The 17,611-nt window shown below is 39.3% G+C and overlaps 1 protein-coding gene across 11 annotated transcripts in view; it reads left to right on the top strand.

Annotated features, from left to right (window-relative positions):
• Positions 1-17,611, top strand: part of DOCK3 (dedicator of cytokinesis 3) — a 669,732-nt gene that overhangs the window by 429,868 nt on the left and 222,253 nt on the right. For all 11 annotated transcript variants that reach the window (XM_031662807.1, XM_031662809.1, XM_031662806.1 and 8 more), the window contains one exon: positions 15,863-15,923. In XM_031662807.1, the coding sequence (XP_031518667.1) occupies positions 15,863-15,923 (61 nt within the window). The remainder of the gene's footprint in view (positions 1-15,862; positions 15,924-17,611) is intronic.

The raw sequence follows: 17,611 nt of genomic DNA, 5'->3' as shown, positions 1-17,611 counted from the left end.
TACATGTGCCATATTGGTTTGCTGTACCCATTAACTCATCATTTGCATTAGGTATTTCTCCTAATGCTATCCCTCCCCCTAACCCCATCCCACAACAGGCCCCAGTGTGTGATGTTCCCCACCCTGTGTCCAAGTGTTCTCATTGTACAATTCTCACCTGAGTGAGAATATGTGCTATTTGGTTTTCTGTCCTTGCGATAGTTTGCTCAGAATGATGGTTTCCTGCTTCATCCATGTGCCTGCAAAGGACATTAACTCATCATTTTTATGGCTGCATAGTATATACCATGTGTATATGTGCCACATTTTCTTTATCCAGTCTATAATTGATGGGAATTTCTGTTGATTCTAAGTCTTTGCTATTGTGAATAGTGCCTCAGTAAACATACGTGTGCGTGTGTCTTTATAGCAGCATGATTTATAATCCTTTGGGTATATACCCAGTAATGGGATGGCTGGGTCAAATGGTATTTCTAGTTCTAGATCCTTGAGGAATCGCCACACTGTCTTCCACAATGGTTGAACTAGCTTACGCTCAACAGTGTAAAACTGAACCAACAGTGTAAAAGTGTTCTTATTTCTCCACATCCTCTCCAGTATCTGTTGTTTCCTGACTTTTTAATGATCGCCATTCTAACTGGTGTAAGATGGTATCTCATTGTGGTTTTGATTTGCATTTCTCTGATGATCAGTGATGATGAGCATTTTTTCATGTGTCTGTTGGCTGCATAAATGTCTTCTTTTGAGAAATGTCTATTCATATCCTTTGCCCACTTTTTGATGGGGTTCTTTGTTTTTTCTCTTGTTACTTTGTTTAATTTCTTTGTAGATTCTGAGTATTAGCCCTTTGTCAGATGGGTAGATTGCAAAGGCCACTGGGAATTTCTCTGAGGTATAAAATTTCTAATGCATAATTTATTTCTACATATGGCTAGCCAGATTGCAAAAATTTTCTCCCGTTCTGTAGGTTGCCTGTTCACTCTGATGGTAGTTTCTTTTGCTATGCAGAAGCTCTTTAGTTGAATTAGATCCCATTTGTCAATTTTGGCTTTTGTTGCCATTGTTTTTGGTGTTTTAGTCACGGAGTCCTTACCCATGCCTATGTCCTGAATGGTACTGCCTAGGTTTTCTTCTAGGGTTTTTATGGTTTTAGGTCTAACATTTAAGTCTTTAATCCATCTTGAATTAATTTTTCTGTAAGGTGTAAGGAAGGGATCCAGTTTCAGCTTTCTACATATGGCTAGCCAGTTTTCCCCGCACCATTTATTAAATAGGGAATCCTTTCCCCATTGCTTGTTTTTGTCAGGTTTGTCAAAGATCAGATGGCTGTAGATGTGTGGTGTTATTTCTGAGGCCTCTGTTCTGTTCCATTGGTCTATATCTCTGTTTTGGTACCAGTACCATGCTGTTTTGGTTACTGTAGTCTTGTGGTGTAGTTTGAAGTCAGATAGCGTAATGCCTCCAGCTGTGTTCTTTTTGCTTAGGATTTTCGTGGCAACATGGGCTCTTTTTTGGTTCCATATGAACTTTAAAGTAGTTTTTTCCAATCTGTGAAGAAAGTAATTGGTAGCTTGATGGGGATGGCATTGAATCTATAAATTACCTTGGGCAGTACGGCCATTTTCATGATATGAATTCTTCCTATCCATGAGCATGGAATATTCTTCCATTTGTTTGTGTCCTCTTTTATTTCATTGAGCAGTGGTTTGTAGTTCTCCTTGAAGAAGTCCCTCACATCCCTTGTAAGTTGGATTTCTAGGGAGTATTTTATTCTGTTTGTAGCAATTGTAAATGGGAGTTCACTCATGATTTGGCTCTCTGTTATTGGTGTATAAGAATGCTTGTGATTTTTGCACATTCATTTTGTATCCTGAGACTGCTGAAGTTGCTTGTCAGCTTAAGGAGATTTTGGGCTGAGATGATGGGGTTTTCTAAATATACAATCATGTCATCTGCAAACAGACTATTTGACTTCCTCTTTTCCTAATTGAATACACTTTATTTCTTTCTCTTGCCTGATTGCCCTGGCCAGAACTTCCAACACTATGTTGAATAGGAGTGATGAGAGAGGGCATCCCTGTCTTGTGCCAGTTTTCAAAGGGAATGCTTCCAGTTTTTGCCCATTCAGCATGATATTGGCTGTGGGTTTGTCATAAATAGCTCTTATTATTTTGAGATACATTCCATCAATACCTAGTTTATTGAGAATTTTTAGCATGAAGAGCTGTTGAATTTTGTCAAAGGCCTTTTCTGCATCTGTTGAGATAATCATGTGGTTTTTGTTGTTGGTTCTGTTTATGTGATGGATTACCTTTATTGATTTGCATATATTGAACCAGCCTTGCATCCCAGGGATGAAGCCAACTTGATCATGGTGGATAAGCTTTTTGATATGCTGCTGGGTTCGGTTTGCTAGTATTTTATTGAGGATTTTTGCATCAACGTTTATTGGGGTATTGGTCTAAAAATCTGTTTTTTTGTTGTTGTGTCTCTGCCAGGCTTTGATATCAGGATGATACTGGCCTCATAAAATGAGTTAGGGAGGATTCCCTCTTTTTCTATTGATTGGAATAGTTTCAGAAGGAATGGTACCAGCTCCTCCTTGTACCTCTGGTAGAATTCAGCTGTGAACCCATCTGGTCCTAGACTTTTTTTGGTTGGTAGGCTCTTAATTATTGCCTCAATTTCAGAGCCTGTTATTGGTCTATTCAGAGATTCAACTTCTTCCTGGTTTAGTCTTGGGAGGCTGCATGTGTCCAGGAATTAATCCATTTCTTCTAGATTTTCTCGTTTATTTGCGTAGAGGTGTTTATAGTATTCTCTGATGGTAGTTTGTATTTCTGTGCGGTCGCTGATGGTACCCCCTTTATCATTTTTTATTGCATCTATTTGTTTCTTCTCTCTTCTTTATTTGTCTTGCTAGTGATTTATCAATTTTGTTGATCTTTAAAAAAAAAAAAAAACAGCTCCTGGATTCATTGGTTTTTTGAAGGGTTTTTTTTTGTGTGTCTCTGTCTCCTTCAGTTCTGCTCTGATCTCAGTTATTTCTTGCCTTCTGCTAGCTTTTGAATGTGTTTGCTCTTGCGTCTCTAGTTCTTTTAATTGTGATAGGGTGTCAATTTTAGATCTTTCCTAGTTTCTCTTTTGGGCATTTAGTGCCATAAATTTCCCTCTACACACTGCTTTAAATGTGTCCCAGAGGTTCTGGTACATTGGTCTTTGTTCTCATTGGTTTCAAAGAATGTCTTTATTTCTGCCTTCATTTAGTTATTAACCCAGTAGTCATTCAGGAGCAGATTGTTCAGTTTCCATATAGTTGTTTGGTTTTGAGTGAATTTCTTAATCTTGAGTTCTAATTTGACTGCACTGTGGTCTGAGAGACAGTTTGTTGTGATTTCTGTTATTTTACATTTGCTGAGGAGTGCTTTACTTCCATCTGTGTGGTCAATTTTGGAATAAGAGTGATGTGGAGCTGAGAAGAATGTATATTCTGTTGATTTGGGGTGGAGAGTTCTGTAGATGTCTATTAGGTCTGCTTGGTGCAGAGCTGAGTTTAAGTCCCGGATATCCTTGTTAACTTTCTGTCTTGTTGATCTGTCTAATGTTGACAGTGGAGTGTTAAAGTCTCCCATTATTATTCTGTGGGAATCTCAGTCTCTTTGTAGGTCTCTAAGGACTTGCTTTATGAATCTGGGTACTCCTGTGTTGGTCGCATATATATTTAGGATAGTTAGCTCTTGTTGAGTTGATCACTTTACCATTATGTAATGGCCTTCTTTGTCTCTTTTGATCTTTGATGGTTTAAAGTCTGTTTCATCAGAGACTAGGATTGCAGCCCCTGGTTGGTTTGTTTATTTGTTTGTTTTTTCTATTTGCTTGGTAGATCTTCCTCCATCCCTTTATTTTGAGCCTATGTGTGTCTCTGCACATGAGATGGGTCTCCTGAATACAGCCCAACGATGGGTCTTGACTCTTTATGCAATTTGCCAGTCTGTGTCTTTTAATTGGGGCATTTAGCCCATTTACGTTTAAGGTTAATATTGTTATATGTGACCTGAGAGACCTGGCTGTTAGGAGGAAAACTAACAAACAGAAAAGAATAGCATCAACATCAACAAAAAGGATATCCACACCAAAACCCCATCTGCAGGTCACCAGCATCAAAGACCAAAAGTAGATAAAAACACCCCACTGTCAATATTAGACAGATCAATGAGACAGAAGGTTATAAGTAGATGTTTGATCCTGTCATTTTGATGTTAGCTGGTTATTTTGCTTGTTAGTTGATGCAGTTTCTTCCTGGCATCGATTGTCTTTACAATTTGGCATGTTTTTGCAGTGGCTGGTACCAGTTGTTCCTTTCCATGTTTAGTGCTTCCTTCAGGAGCTCTTGTAAGGCAGGCCTGGTGGTGACAAAATCTCTCAGCATTTGCTTGTCATTTTATTTCTCTTTCACCTATGAAGGTTAGTTTGGCTGAATAGGAAATTCTGGGTTGAAAATTCTTTTCTTTAAGAATGTTCGATATTGGCCCCCACTCTCTTCTGCTTGTAGAGTTTCTGCTGATAGATCCGCTGTTAGTCTGATGGGCTTCCCTTTGTGGGTAACCCAGTCTTTCTCTTTGGCTACACTTTACGTTTTTTCCTTCATTTCAACCTTGGTGAATCTGACAATTATGTGTCTTGGGGTTGCTCTTCTCAAGGAATATCTTTGTTGTATTCTCTGTATTTCCTGAATTTGAATGTTGGCCTGCCTCACTAGGTTGGCGAAGTTCTCCTGGATGATATCCTGAAGAGTGTTTTCCAATTTGGTTCCATTCTCCCTGTCACTTTCAGGTACACCAGTCAAACGTAGATTTGATCTTTTCGCATAGTCCAGTGTTTCTTGGAGGCTTTGTTTCTTTTTACTCTTTTTTTCTCTTAACTTCCCTTCTCACTTTATTTCATTAATTTGATCTTCAGTCCCTGATACCCTTTCTTCCACTTGATCAAATCGGCTATTGAAGCTTGTGGATGTGTCATGTAGTTCTTGTGCCATGATTTTCAGTTCCGTCAGGTCATTTAAGGTCTTCTCTACGCTGTGTATTCTAGTTAGCCATTCGTCAAATCTTTTTTCAAAGTTTTTAGCTTCTTTGCAATGGGTTCGAAGATCCTCCTTTAGCTGGGAGAAGTTTGTTATTACCGACCTTCTGAAGCCTACTTCTGTCAACTTGTCAGAGTCATTCTCCGTCCAGCTTTGTTCCGTTGCTGGCAAGGAGCTGCAGTCATTTGGAGGAGAAGAGGTACTCCGGTTTTCAGAATTTTCAGCTTTTCTGCTCTGGTTTCTCCCCATCTTTGTGGTTTTATCTACCTTTGGTCTTTGATGCTGGTGACCTACAGATGGGGTTTTGGTGTGGATGTCCTTTTTGTTGATGTTGATGCTATTCCTTTCTGTTTGTTAGTTTTCCTTCTAACAGTCAGCTCCCTCAGCTGCAGGTCTGTTGGACTTTGCTGGAGGTCCACTCCAGACCCTGTTTGCCTGAATATCACCAGCAGAGGCCGCAGAACAGCAAATATTGCTGCCTGAACCTTCCTCTGGAGGCTTCGTCCCAGAGGGGCACCCACCTGTATGAGGTATCCGTCTGTGCCTACTGGGAAGTATCTCCAGTTAGGCTACACGGGTGTTAGGGACCCACCTGAGGAGGCAGTCTGTCCATTCTCAGAGCTCAAATGCCATGCTGGGAGAACCACTGTTCTCTTCAGAGCTGTTAGATAGGGATGTTTAAGTCTGCAGAAGTTTCTGCCGCCTTTTGTTCAGCTATGCCCTGCCCCTATAGGTGGGGTCTACAGAGGCAGCAGGCCTTGCAGAGCTGTGGTGGTCTCTGCCCTGTTGGAGCTTCCCCAGCCACTTTGTTTACCTACTCAAGCCTCAGCAATGGCGGATGCCCCTCCCCCTGCCAGGCTGCTGCCTGGCAGGTTGATCTTAGACTGCTGCGCTAGCAGTGAGCAAGGCTTGTGAGCATGGAACCCACCGAGCCAGGTGCAGGAGATAATCTCCTGGTGTGCCATTTGCTAAGACCATTGGAAAAGTGCAGTATTTGAGCATGAGTGTCCTGATTTTCCAGGTACGGTCTGTCACAGCTTCCCTTGGCTAGGAAAGGGAAATCCCCCAACCCATTGCACTTCCCAGGTTAGGCGATGTTCCACCCTGCTTCGGCTTGCCCTCCTGGGGCTGCACCTGCTGTCCATCCAGTCCCAATGAGATGAACCAGGCACCTCAGTTGGAAATGCAGAAATCACCGTCTTCTGTGTCAGTCACACTGTGAGCTGCAGACCTGAGCTGTTCCTATTTGCCTGTCTTGGAACGGAATCCCCTTGTTTCTGTACTTTAGTTTTTTCTGAAAAGCCATACTGTTGTTCATGGTCTCTACAACCATGGACCAATCAAGTTAGAAAAGTTTTGGAAACCTGCTGATTAGAAAATACCAAACCTCACAATCCTGTCTTGCCTTGTGTGTTCTTCAAGTTTATTCTGATTTACTAATTTGTTTTTACCTTGTTAAAAAAACTATCCAGCAGTATTTATTTGAGTTAATTTATTTACTATAGAAGAAAACAAGACTGTGTCACAATTTTAAACCAGTTTTGATTATTGTGAATTCCTTGATCTGTTTCAGTGATCCTGAGATACATCAAAACCTATTGTGTTGGTTTCACAATTTCACTGACCTTGGTTATGGTGTGTGATTGACAGGTGACAGATATCGTAACGCTTACATTGGGCCTCTTAAATGCAAATAGGATTTATCTGGAGATCTGATATGTGACTTTCTGTAAAAGATACAGTTATATTTGTTCACCTCACTTTTTAGTTCATTTACTGCAACTTTATCTTTCAAAACATCAAATGATATTATGCAGAATCAGATATCACTTTCACAGAGATAGCTTTTATTGATAATATTCCAGATGCGTGGAAAGATTTATAAATCTAGCTAAGGTAAAATAATATTTCATCCATCTTTGAGCTTAGCAGTAAAGGCTTAGGAGATAATACAAGGAGAAAGAACAGGAAAAGCAGACCCATGATGGTGGTTAAGGGAGTTGAGATGTCTTAGTCTGGGAAGATCAGCACTCTGTCTTCAATTGGAAAAGAATGAAAGAAAGAATCTAAATTGTAGTAAATGGGATTTAAGTTAGTCTGTTGAGTGAGAGCTTCCGAAGTGAGAGTGCCTGAACACTGAGGTGGTTTTGTGGGACCTCCTTTCTGAAACAGAATTAGTAAGAGACACCCATCTTCTAGAATGTCTCAGTAACCTTAGGAAGTTTTTCTAAATTCTGATTCTCTGATATTACCTGGTAAAGCATCAAGAGAAATTGTTGATTCCTTGTTTCTTGGATTTGTGGGAACAGAGCTGCATGCATGTACTGTCCTTGAATTCTTGAATATGATGAGTACAGTCCTTGTCTTTTGAAAAATGAACTTAATTAGGGTGGTATTTAAATGTAATTATAATAAATCAAAGTTTTCATTTAGCATTTTAATTATCCATATGAGCCCAGAGGCCAAAGCTATAGCTCCAACTTTATTGCACATAACACACATGATGTGCTCTTGTTCTGCCACAATGGGAAGGTACAGGGTGCTAAATATACTATTAATACTTCCATAATTCTATATGCAGTGCAGCCCTGGATTTTTTTTTTTTTTTCTTTGCAGTAAGGGTCTCACTCTGTGGCCCAGGCTTCAGTGCAGTGGCCTGATCATAGCTCATGTAGAAACCTTGAACCTTTGGGCTCTAAGCCATCCTCCTGCCTCAGTCTTCTGAGTAGCGGGGCTATAGGTGCACACCAAGCTTGGCTAATTTTTTTTTTTTTTAAGAGATGGCATCTTGCTATTTTGTCCAGGCTGATCGTGAACTCCTGGCCTCAAACAACCCTTCCACCTTGGCCTCCCAAAGTGCTGGGATTACAGGTGTGACTCACCGTACCCAGCTCAGCCCTAGATTTTTAAAAAATGTCCCAAACATGATTTGAGGAATTTTTACAAAGCACACAAGATTTCTGAACAAGATTATCTTAGCCAGGATTTCTATGTTTTAGTTTAAGCTATATGAGATTATATTGGTGGGACCTGTTTTCTCATTATCTGAGACTTGAGTTCCTCCTATGAACTAAAGGAGTTTCCTAGATTGACGTATGTGCTGCAAAGTCTCAGAATAAATGCAAGAATATGTAGCCACAACTATGGTTGATGCTGACCTGTTAGCTTACCTTAGAATGGGGAAAAGGGAATCATACAAACTGAGCAGATTACAAGGTTACTCAGCACACTTCAGAGCCACATTAAAGTCACATTATTTGGCACAGCCTTATTCTCTTTGAGGCCTTAGTTTTTCTGACTTGGTTAGATTTTAGGGTTTCCTACCAAGGAAGAATTTTATCCAAGGGGAATGTTTTATACTTACATGGATGGCCAATATAATGAGGATTTTGCTGACTTTCATGCTAAACAATGGCTCTATATACAAATGCGTGAAAGTTTATCTGTTTTTACTCATTCTTAGATATTCATGACTTCATACACACTGCCTGAAAGGTGTCAGTAATTGTTACATAAACAAATGAATATATGTTTATTTGTTGTCATATTCAAGTGACAAACTCAGAGAATGAATTTGTACAGTTATCCATGCATTAGTTGGCATTTTATTTTATATATTTATTTATACTCTTCTACATTCCAAGATAGAATTTTAAGTAATGATCTTTTTAGTTCAGAATTGAACTTGATTATTACTATAATAACATTATGTATTAAAATACCTTATTTTCTGCAACTTACATGTGAATAAGCTGGTTTTATTTTGTATTCATGAATCTCATTATCTCTATAGAAAAAGAGTATCCCCAGCACAGGTAAGTTAATTAACTTTTTAATGTTTCAAATGAGTAAGTCTAAGATGCTGGACCCTAAGTCACTGTCCTCGGTTGTTTCTTCTACACATTGTTTAGTTGGGACCAGCTTCCTAGGTAAGTAGGATTAGAGAGTTTGGTCCAGTGAACAAATCTAATTCCTGCCATGTAATCAGGATTGAAATCCTGCTCACCAGATGAATGATAGATACATCACTCTTCTCATCTTGCTTTTACAGGTCATGTGAGTAATTTAACATAGATAACCACCGTTGGTGCTTAGTCTTGAAGAATATGTGTTTAACAAACTCTGTGGTAACTGTGTTTAGCCATGCACTTACATTTAATAAGATAACTTTTATATTGAAATTCTGTGGAACTCACAAATAATTATTTTGCTTAAAATATTTTCTTGCATTAATTATTGTCCTATTTCTATTGATGTCAAATAAATACCACTGAAAGTTCTGGATGCTGTGTACATGATAGTCAGAAAGAGCCCCTACTCAGCCACTTGGAAAATACCATAAATTATACTTAAGTCTTCTTTTATTCACTCAGCAGAGCCAAGGGAAACATTTAGTATTTTTGTGTACAATCCATCAGATTAGTTTCCCTTATTTGGACATCTTTGGAAACTGGCTTGAATTCCATAGATACATTGGAGTCAGTGATTATACAAGTCATTTGATAGTTTGGATGTACATAATCCAGGCTGTGTAGGAGGAACCATTTCACTTTGAAATGTGTCGAACATTTCTATATCCTTTAGTAATCAACATCTTTCCATCCAAAAAGTATATAAAAATGGTAACCTGGTTTTCAATTTTCACTTGTTTAGTACCACCTTAATAAGTGTTAAAATATAGCATTGTTTTAATAATATTATTTTAAATTCCATTTTTATTTAAAAGAATTAGTGTAATGGGTCCTGAAACATCCTTTTTCAATATCAAACACAACTTTCATGTAAAAACATATCTTTATGATTCCAGGTATCAATTTATGTTTAATTACTTTGTAACCTGTTTCATTGTAAACATACTTTATTATTTTAAGAACTTGGCAAAATATTATAACCATCTAAAAGCTTCAATTTCACCACTATGTATTACTTTTTTTTTTTTTTTTTGAGATGGAGTCTCTCTGTTGCTAGAGTACAGTGGTACGATCTTAGCTCACTGCAGCCTCCACCTCCCAGGTTCAAGTCATTCTCCTGCTTCAACCTCCCGAGTAGCTGGGATTACAAGTGCATGCCACCACACCCAGCTAATTTTTGTATTTTTAGTAGAGGTGGGGTTTCACCGTGTTGGCCAGGCTGTCTCAAACTCCTGACCTCAAGTGATCCTCCCACCTTGACTTCCCAAAGTGCTGGGATTACAGACATAAGCCATCACGCCTGGCCCACATATTACTTCTTAATGTCTCCTTTTCTTTCATATGTTCAGGGCCATTTAATAGGGCAAGGCTGGGACTAGGCTAAAGCAAACAAAGCACAGCATCTTGAGAGTGAGTACCTTCTTAAATTTTGCACCTTAGGTGCCTTGCTTGCCTCACCCTAGTGCTAACCCTGCAACAGGGTTTACAAATTAAGAAGCATGGAGACTCTGACTCTCTTAAGCTCCTTCCAAATCATGACTGCCATTTGATTGTACCTTTTTTTTTTTTAATTGAAGAGAGACAGGCATCTGGGGTCAATCAAAAGATGAAAAAGGAAAAGGAAGCAAAACTAAGGGAGCCTTTCCTAGAAGCAAAAGGGAGATCACAGAAACCAGTCACATTAAGGGCAAAGGTTATTCCATCAAGTACCATTAACTCGCAATAATGACTGAGAGAGCAGCAAGTTGATGGCCTGGTGAAAAATCTGAAACAGAATATATATTAAATGAAGTTTTGTTATTTCAAGGATAATACATTTAAAAAGCATAATGCATACTTATCAACAAACATTTCAACATATGTTCTAAACACAAATAGAATGATTATCAGACTGGGCATGGTAACTTAACACCTGTAATCTCAACACTTTGGGAGGCTGAGGCAGGAAGATTGCTTGAGCCCAGAAGTTTGAGACCAGTTCTGACAACATAGCAAGACCCCATCTCTACAAATAATTTTAAAAATACCTGGGCATGATGGTGCACACCTGTAGTACCACTTACTTGGGAGGCTGAGGTGGGAGAATCACTTGACCCAGAGGACAAGGCTGCAGTGAGCCGTGATCACACCACTGTATTCCATCCTGGTGACGGAGCAAGACTTTATTTATTTTTTTGTTTTCTTTTAAAACTTTTATTCTTTTTTTTTTAAATTATTATACTTTAAGTTCTAGGGTACATGTGCACAATGTGCAGGTTTGTTACATATGTATACGTGTGTTATGTTGGTGTGCTGCACCCATTAACTCGTCATTTACATTAGTTGTATGTCCTAATGCTATCCCTCCCCCTTTCCCCACCCCACAACAGGCCCCAGTGTGTGATGTTCCCCACCCTGTGTCCAAGTGTTCTCATTGTTCAATTCCCACCTATGAGTGAGAACATGCGGTGTTCGTTTTTTTGTCCTTGTGATAGTTTGCTCAGAATAATGGTTTCCAGCTTCATCCGTGTCCCTACAAAGGACATGAACTCATCCTTTTTTATGGCTGCATAGTATTCCATGGTGTATATGTGCCACATTTTCTTAATCCGGTCTATCATTGATGGACATTTGGGTTGGCTCTAAGTCTTTGCTATTGTGAATAGTGCCGCAGTAAACACACGTGTGCATGTGTGTTTACAGTAGCATGATTTTATAATCTTTTGGGTATATACCCAGTAATGGGATGGCTGGGTCAAATGGCATTTCTAGTTCTAGATCCCTGAGGAATCGCCACAGTGTCTTCTTCCACAATAGTTGAACTAGTTTACAGTCCCACCAACCGTGTAAAAGCATTCCTATGTCTCCACATCCTCTCCAGCACCTGTTGTTTCCTGACTTTTTAATGATCGCCATTCTAACTGGTGTGAGATGGTTATCTCATTGTGGTTTTGATTTGCATTTCTCTGATGGCCAGTGATGATGAGCATTTTTTCATGTGTCTGTTGGCTGCATAAATGTCTTTTAAGAAGTGTCTGTTCCTATCCTTTGCCCACTTTTTGATGGGGTTGTTTGAATTTTTCTTGTAAATTTGTTTCAGTTCTTTGTAGATTCTGGGTATTAGCCCTTTGTCAGATGGGTAGATTGCAAAAATTTCCTCCCATTCTGTAGGTTGCCTGTTCACTCTGATGGTAGTTTCTTTTGCTATGCAGAAGCTCTTTAGTTGAATTAGATCCCATTTGTCAATTTTGGCTTTTGTTGCCATTGCTTTTGGTGTTTTAGTCATGAAGTCTTTGCCCATGCCTATGTCCTGAATGGTATTGCCTAGGTTTTCTTCTAGGGTTTTTATGGTCTTAGGTCTAACATTTAAGTCTTTAATCCATCTTGAATCAGTTTTTCTATAAGGTATAAGGAAGGGATCCAGTTTTAGCTTTCTACATATGGCTAGCCAGTTTTCCCAGTACCATTTGTTAAATAGGGAATCCTTTCCCCATTGCTTGTTTTTCTCAGGTGTTTTAAAAGATCACATAGTTGTAGATGTGTAGGCTCTGTTCTGTTCCATTGCCTATATCTGTGTTTTGGTACCAGTACCATGCTGTTTTGGTTACTGTAGTCTTGTAGTATAGTTTGTAGTCAGGTAGCGTGATGCCTTCAGCTTTATTCTTTTTGTTTAGGATTTTCTTGGCAGTGCGGGCTCTTTTTTGGTTTCATATGAACTTTAAAGTAGTTTTTTTCCAATTCTGTGAAGAAAGTAATTGATAGCTTGATGGGGATGGCGTTGAATCTATAAATTACCTTTGGCAGTATGGCCATTTTCACGATATGAATTCTTCCTGTCCATGAGCATGGAATGTTCTTCCATTTGTTTGTGTCCTCTTTTATGTCATTGAGCAGTGGTTTGTAGTTCTCCTTGAAGAGGTCCTTCATATCTCTTGTAAGTTGGATTCCTAGCTATTTTATTCTCTTTGAAGCAATTGTGAATGGGAGTTCACTCATGATTTGGCTCTCTGTTTGTCTGTTATTGGTGTATAAGAATGCTTGTGGCCGGGCGCGGTGGCTCAAGCCTGTAATCTCAGCACTTTGGGAGGCCGAGACGGGTGGATCACGAGGTCAGGAGATCGAGACCATCCTGGCTAACACGGTGAAACCCCGTCTCTACTAAAAAATACAAAAAACTAGCCGGGCGAGGTGGCGGGCGCCTGTAGTCCCAGCTACTCGGGAGGCTGAGGCAGGAGAATGGCGTGAACCCGGGAGGCGGAGCTTGCAGTGAGCTGAGATCCGGCCACTGCACTCCAGCCTGGGCGACAGAGCGAGACTCCATCTCAAAAAAAAAAAAAAAAAAAAAAAAAAGAATGCTTGTGTTTTTTGTACATTGTTTTTGTATCCTGAGACTTTGCTGAAGTTGCTTGTCAGCTTAAGGAGATTTTGGGCTGAGACGATGGGGTTTTCTAAATATACAATCATGTCATCTGCAAAGAGGGACAATTTGACTTCCTGCTTTCCTAATTGAATACCCTTTATTTCTTTCTCTTGCCTAATTGCCCTGGCCAGAACTTCCAACACTATGTTGAATAGGAGTGGTGAGAGAAGGCATCCCTGTCTTGTGCCAGTTTTCAAAGGGAATGCTTCCAGTTTTTGTCCTTTCAGTATGATATTGGCTGTGGGTTTGTCATAAGTAGCTGTTATTATTTTGAGATACCTCCCATCAATACCTAATCTATTGAGAGTTTTTAGCATGAAGGGCTGTCAAATTTTGTCAAAGGCCTTTTCTGCATCTGTTGAGATAATCATGTGGTTTTTGTCTTTGGTTCTGTTTATATGCTGGATTACGTTTATTGATTTGCATATATTGAACCAGCCTTGCATCCCAGGGATGAAGCCCACTTGATCATGGTGGATAAGCTTTTTGATGTGCTGCTGGATTTGGTTTGGGAGTATTTTGTTGAGGATTTTTGCATTGATGTTCATCAGGGATATTGGTCTAACATTCTCCTTTTTGTTGTGTCTCTGCCAGGCTTTGGTCTAAGGATGATGCTGGCCTCATATAATGAGTTAGGGAGGATTCCCTCTTTTTCTATTGATTGGAATAGTTTCAGAAGGAATGGTACCAGCTCCTCCTTGTACCTCTGGTAGAATTTGGCTGTGAATCCGTCTGGTCCTGGACTTTTTTTGATTGGTAGGCTATTAATTATTGCCTCAATTTCAGAACCTGTTACTGATCTATTCAGAGATTCAACTTCTTCCTGGTTTAGTCTTGGCAGGGTATATGTGTCCAGGAATTTATCCATTTCTTCTAGATTTTCTAGTTTATTTGCATAGAGGTGTTTATAGTATTCTCTGATGGTAGTTTATATTTATGTGGGATCGGTGGTGATACCCCCTTTATCATTTTTTATTGCGTCTATTTGATTGTTCTCTCTTTTCTTCTTTATTAGTCTTGCTAGCGGTCTATCAATTTCATTGATCTTTTCAGAAAACCAGCTCCTGGATTCATTGATTTTTTTGAAGGGTTTTTTTGTCTCTCTATCTCCCTCCGTTCTGCTCTGATCTCAGTTATTTCTTGCCTTCTGCTAGCTTTTGTATGCGTTTGCTCTTGTTTCTCTAGTTCTTTTAATTGTGATGGTAGGGTGTCAATTTTAGATCTTTCCTGCTTTCTCTTGTGGGCATTTAGTGCTATAAATTTCCCTCTATACACTGCTTTAAATGTGTCCCAGAGATTCTGGTATGTTTTGTCTTTGTTCTCGTTGGTTTCAAAGAACATCTTTATTTCCGCCTTCATTTTGTTATGTATGCAGTAGTCATTCAGGAGCAGGTTGTTCAGTTTCCATGTAGTTGAGTGGTTTTGAGTGAGTTTCTTAGTCCTGAATTCTAGTTTGATTGCACTGTGGTCTGAGAGACAGTTTGTTATAATTACTGTTCTTTTACATTTGCTGAGGAGTGCTTTACTTCCAACTGTGTGGTCAATTTTGGTATAAGTGTGATGTGGTGCTGAGAAGAATGTATTTTCTGTTGATTTGGGGTCGAGAGTTTTGTAGATGTCTATTTGGTCCCCTTGGTGCAGAGCTGAGTTCAATTCCTGGATATTCTTGTTAACTTTCTGTCTCGTTGATCTGTTTAATGTTGACAGTGGGGTGTTAAAATCTCCCATTATTATTGTGTGGGAGTCTAAGTATCTTTGTACAACACCTTGTTTTTTAATGAAAAGGAAGAAAGAAAGAGAAAGGAATGATTTTCATAACTCTTAGGTTTGGAAATTAGTTTTGATTCTTGATTGTATCTGTTTACTTAAAGGAAGCCCTTAATATTTTTCACTAAGATTATTTTCAGCTATAATTTAGTACAAATGATAAATATCAGAATTTAGAAATGGAAATCAAATTATTGAGGTTTTACTGATAAAGTAATCTCTTTTAAGTGGGACATACTTTGTGTGTAATAATCATCTGTGGACAGAGGAATCAATGTAAAATTAGTGGAGAACAAACTTACAGAATTTTAGTTATTGAAGAGCTTTTTGGTGGTTTCCCATTTTTTTCTGTGCTGAACATTTATTCCTTCTGTTACGGAATGTTTTTATATGATGTTAGAGTAAACATGGAATATGCAATATCATGAAGATTTCTAATGTGAGAACTTTTATAGACTTTTTATTTGTTAAGTGGTTTAAATGAGAGCTAGAAAAATGTTGTCAATAAAGTAAACTTCCAAAGGCCTGTAAGATATCCAGACTTTTACTCCAGGCCTCTTATAAACGATTAAAGTGCTATGTGCTATAATTTCCCTTCCCCTACCTATAACATACAGTAAAAGCAAATGACTAGAGATTCAAAATGAATTTTTAATTATTTTCTGTGTGTTCCTTGCCTGAGTTTACTTATTTTTTTTCTCTTAGGATCTGAGCAGCAAAGATATGAAGAGAGATTTGTATATCGTTGCCCATGTGATCCGAATAGGTACTGTTCACCTTACCCATTCACATGACTAAGACTGGCCCAACTTGGAACAAGTATGTCTTGTGCATGAGCTTTGTTTTCTCCCTAGATCTTACTTGTAATTTCAGATCTCAGGATTAGAGTCCAGCTTGTATTGAAGCTATGCCTAAGCTCAACTGCTGTGGTAGCTTGGTTTGATATAAATGGATTTGGGGGAGTGGGTTTTGTTTGTGGTTTTTAATCATTTAAAACCTTCTGCTCCCTATCTGTTTTTAGACCCAAAGTTTTTATTTAAAATGGTCTGCTTATAGACATTATTTCTAACACAGTGCCCTGCCTCTGTACCTACCCTTTCCCTCAGAGATCTTATAGCAGTTTTCCAGAGGTACCAACTTCACAGCAAATGCCATTCAGCACCTATTGGTTGTGTTTTAAATTATGTATCTGGGGTTCTCTCTACAAAATTAGAGTTATTGTCATCACTCCCAACGATGGATGGTATTTCACTTCTATCCCACCCAAGATGAAAAAGTGATTTTTACTACTGTTCTGTGGTTGGTTTGCTCAGACTTATTTCAAGTTTATGATATAACTTTTGGGCCTCTGGCGAACCAAGTCCTCCTTCATAGGTTTGAGTTCTGGCCTATCATGTACATTTTTATCAAAGAATATTTTTTAATCTCTTGCCAGCAAAACAGCTATTTTGCTGTACTTAAAGTGTTTGTTTTTTTTTTTTTTTTTTTTTTTTTGAGACGGAGTCTCGCTCTGTCGCCCAGGCTGGAGTGCAGTGGCCGGATCTCAGCTCACTGCAAGCTCCACCTCCTGGGTTTACGCCATTCTCCTGCCTCAGCCTCCCGAGTAGCTGGGACTACAGGCGCCTGCCACCTCGCCCGGCTAAGTTTTTGTATTTTTTAGTAGAGACGGGGTTGCGGTGGCTCAAGCCTGTAATCCCAGCACTTTGGGAGGCCGAGGCGGGTGGATCACGAGGTCAGGAGATCGAGACCATCCTGGCTAACATGGTGAAACCCCGTCTCTACTAAAAATACAAAAAACTAGCCATGGTGGCGGGCGCCTGTAGTCCCAGCTACTCGGAGGCTGAGGCGGGAGAATGGCGTGAACCCGGGAGGCGGAGCTTGCAGTGAGCCGAGATCGCGCCACTGCACTCCAGCCTGGGCGACACAGCGAGACTCCGTCTCAAAAATTAAGGTTCCAGCATTTGCAACTCTTCTTGCTGCTGTAGGCACAGCTTTGGTAAGCTGGAAAAGTAAATATTCATCCACTTTTTAAGACTACTCTCAATCCCACAATTGTTCAGGATGATGTTGAACAGCGGAATTTGGTTGAAAGAACACAGTATCCTCCTTGTCTGTACATATGTAGCTTATACCTGGCAGCTAAAATACTAAACTTTGTATCTATAACGTACCTGAGAAGTGTAAATCTATTATTAGCACATTGGTTTTTCTAAGAAATTCATAAAATCACTTTTATTCTCATGTGATTAATAAATGAACTGTTGATATTGATTTAGAGTTAGATAAGAATGATTGATTGAATGTAGTACAGGGAAGAGCTTTGGCCAGAGGCCTCTTTGGTGTTCTTACACATAAATATCCTTCAGCCCTATAGTCTTCTAACTTAGAGGATTTCCTAGGTGCCTGTAGCTCAGGCATCCTTGGATGACAATTAGGCAATACTGGAGAGGAGCA

This window comes from Papio anubis, chromosome 2 (genome assembly GCF_008728515.1).
Source record: "Papio anubis isolate 15944 chromosome 2, Panubis1.0, whole genome shotgun sequence".
Taxonomy (NCBI): Eukaryota; Metazoa; Chordata; class Mammalia; order Primates; family Cercopithecidae; genus Papio; species Papio anubis.
This window is presented reverse-complemented; position numbering and strand designations above follow the sequence as displayed.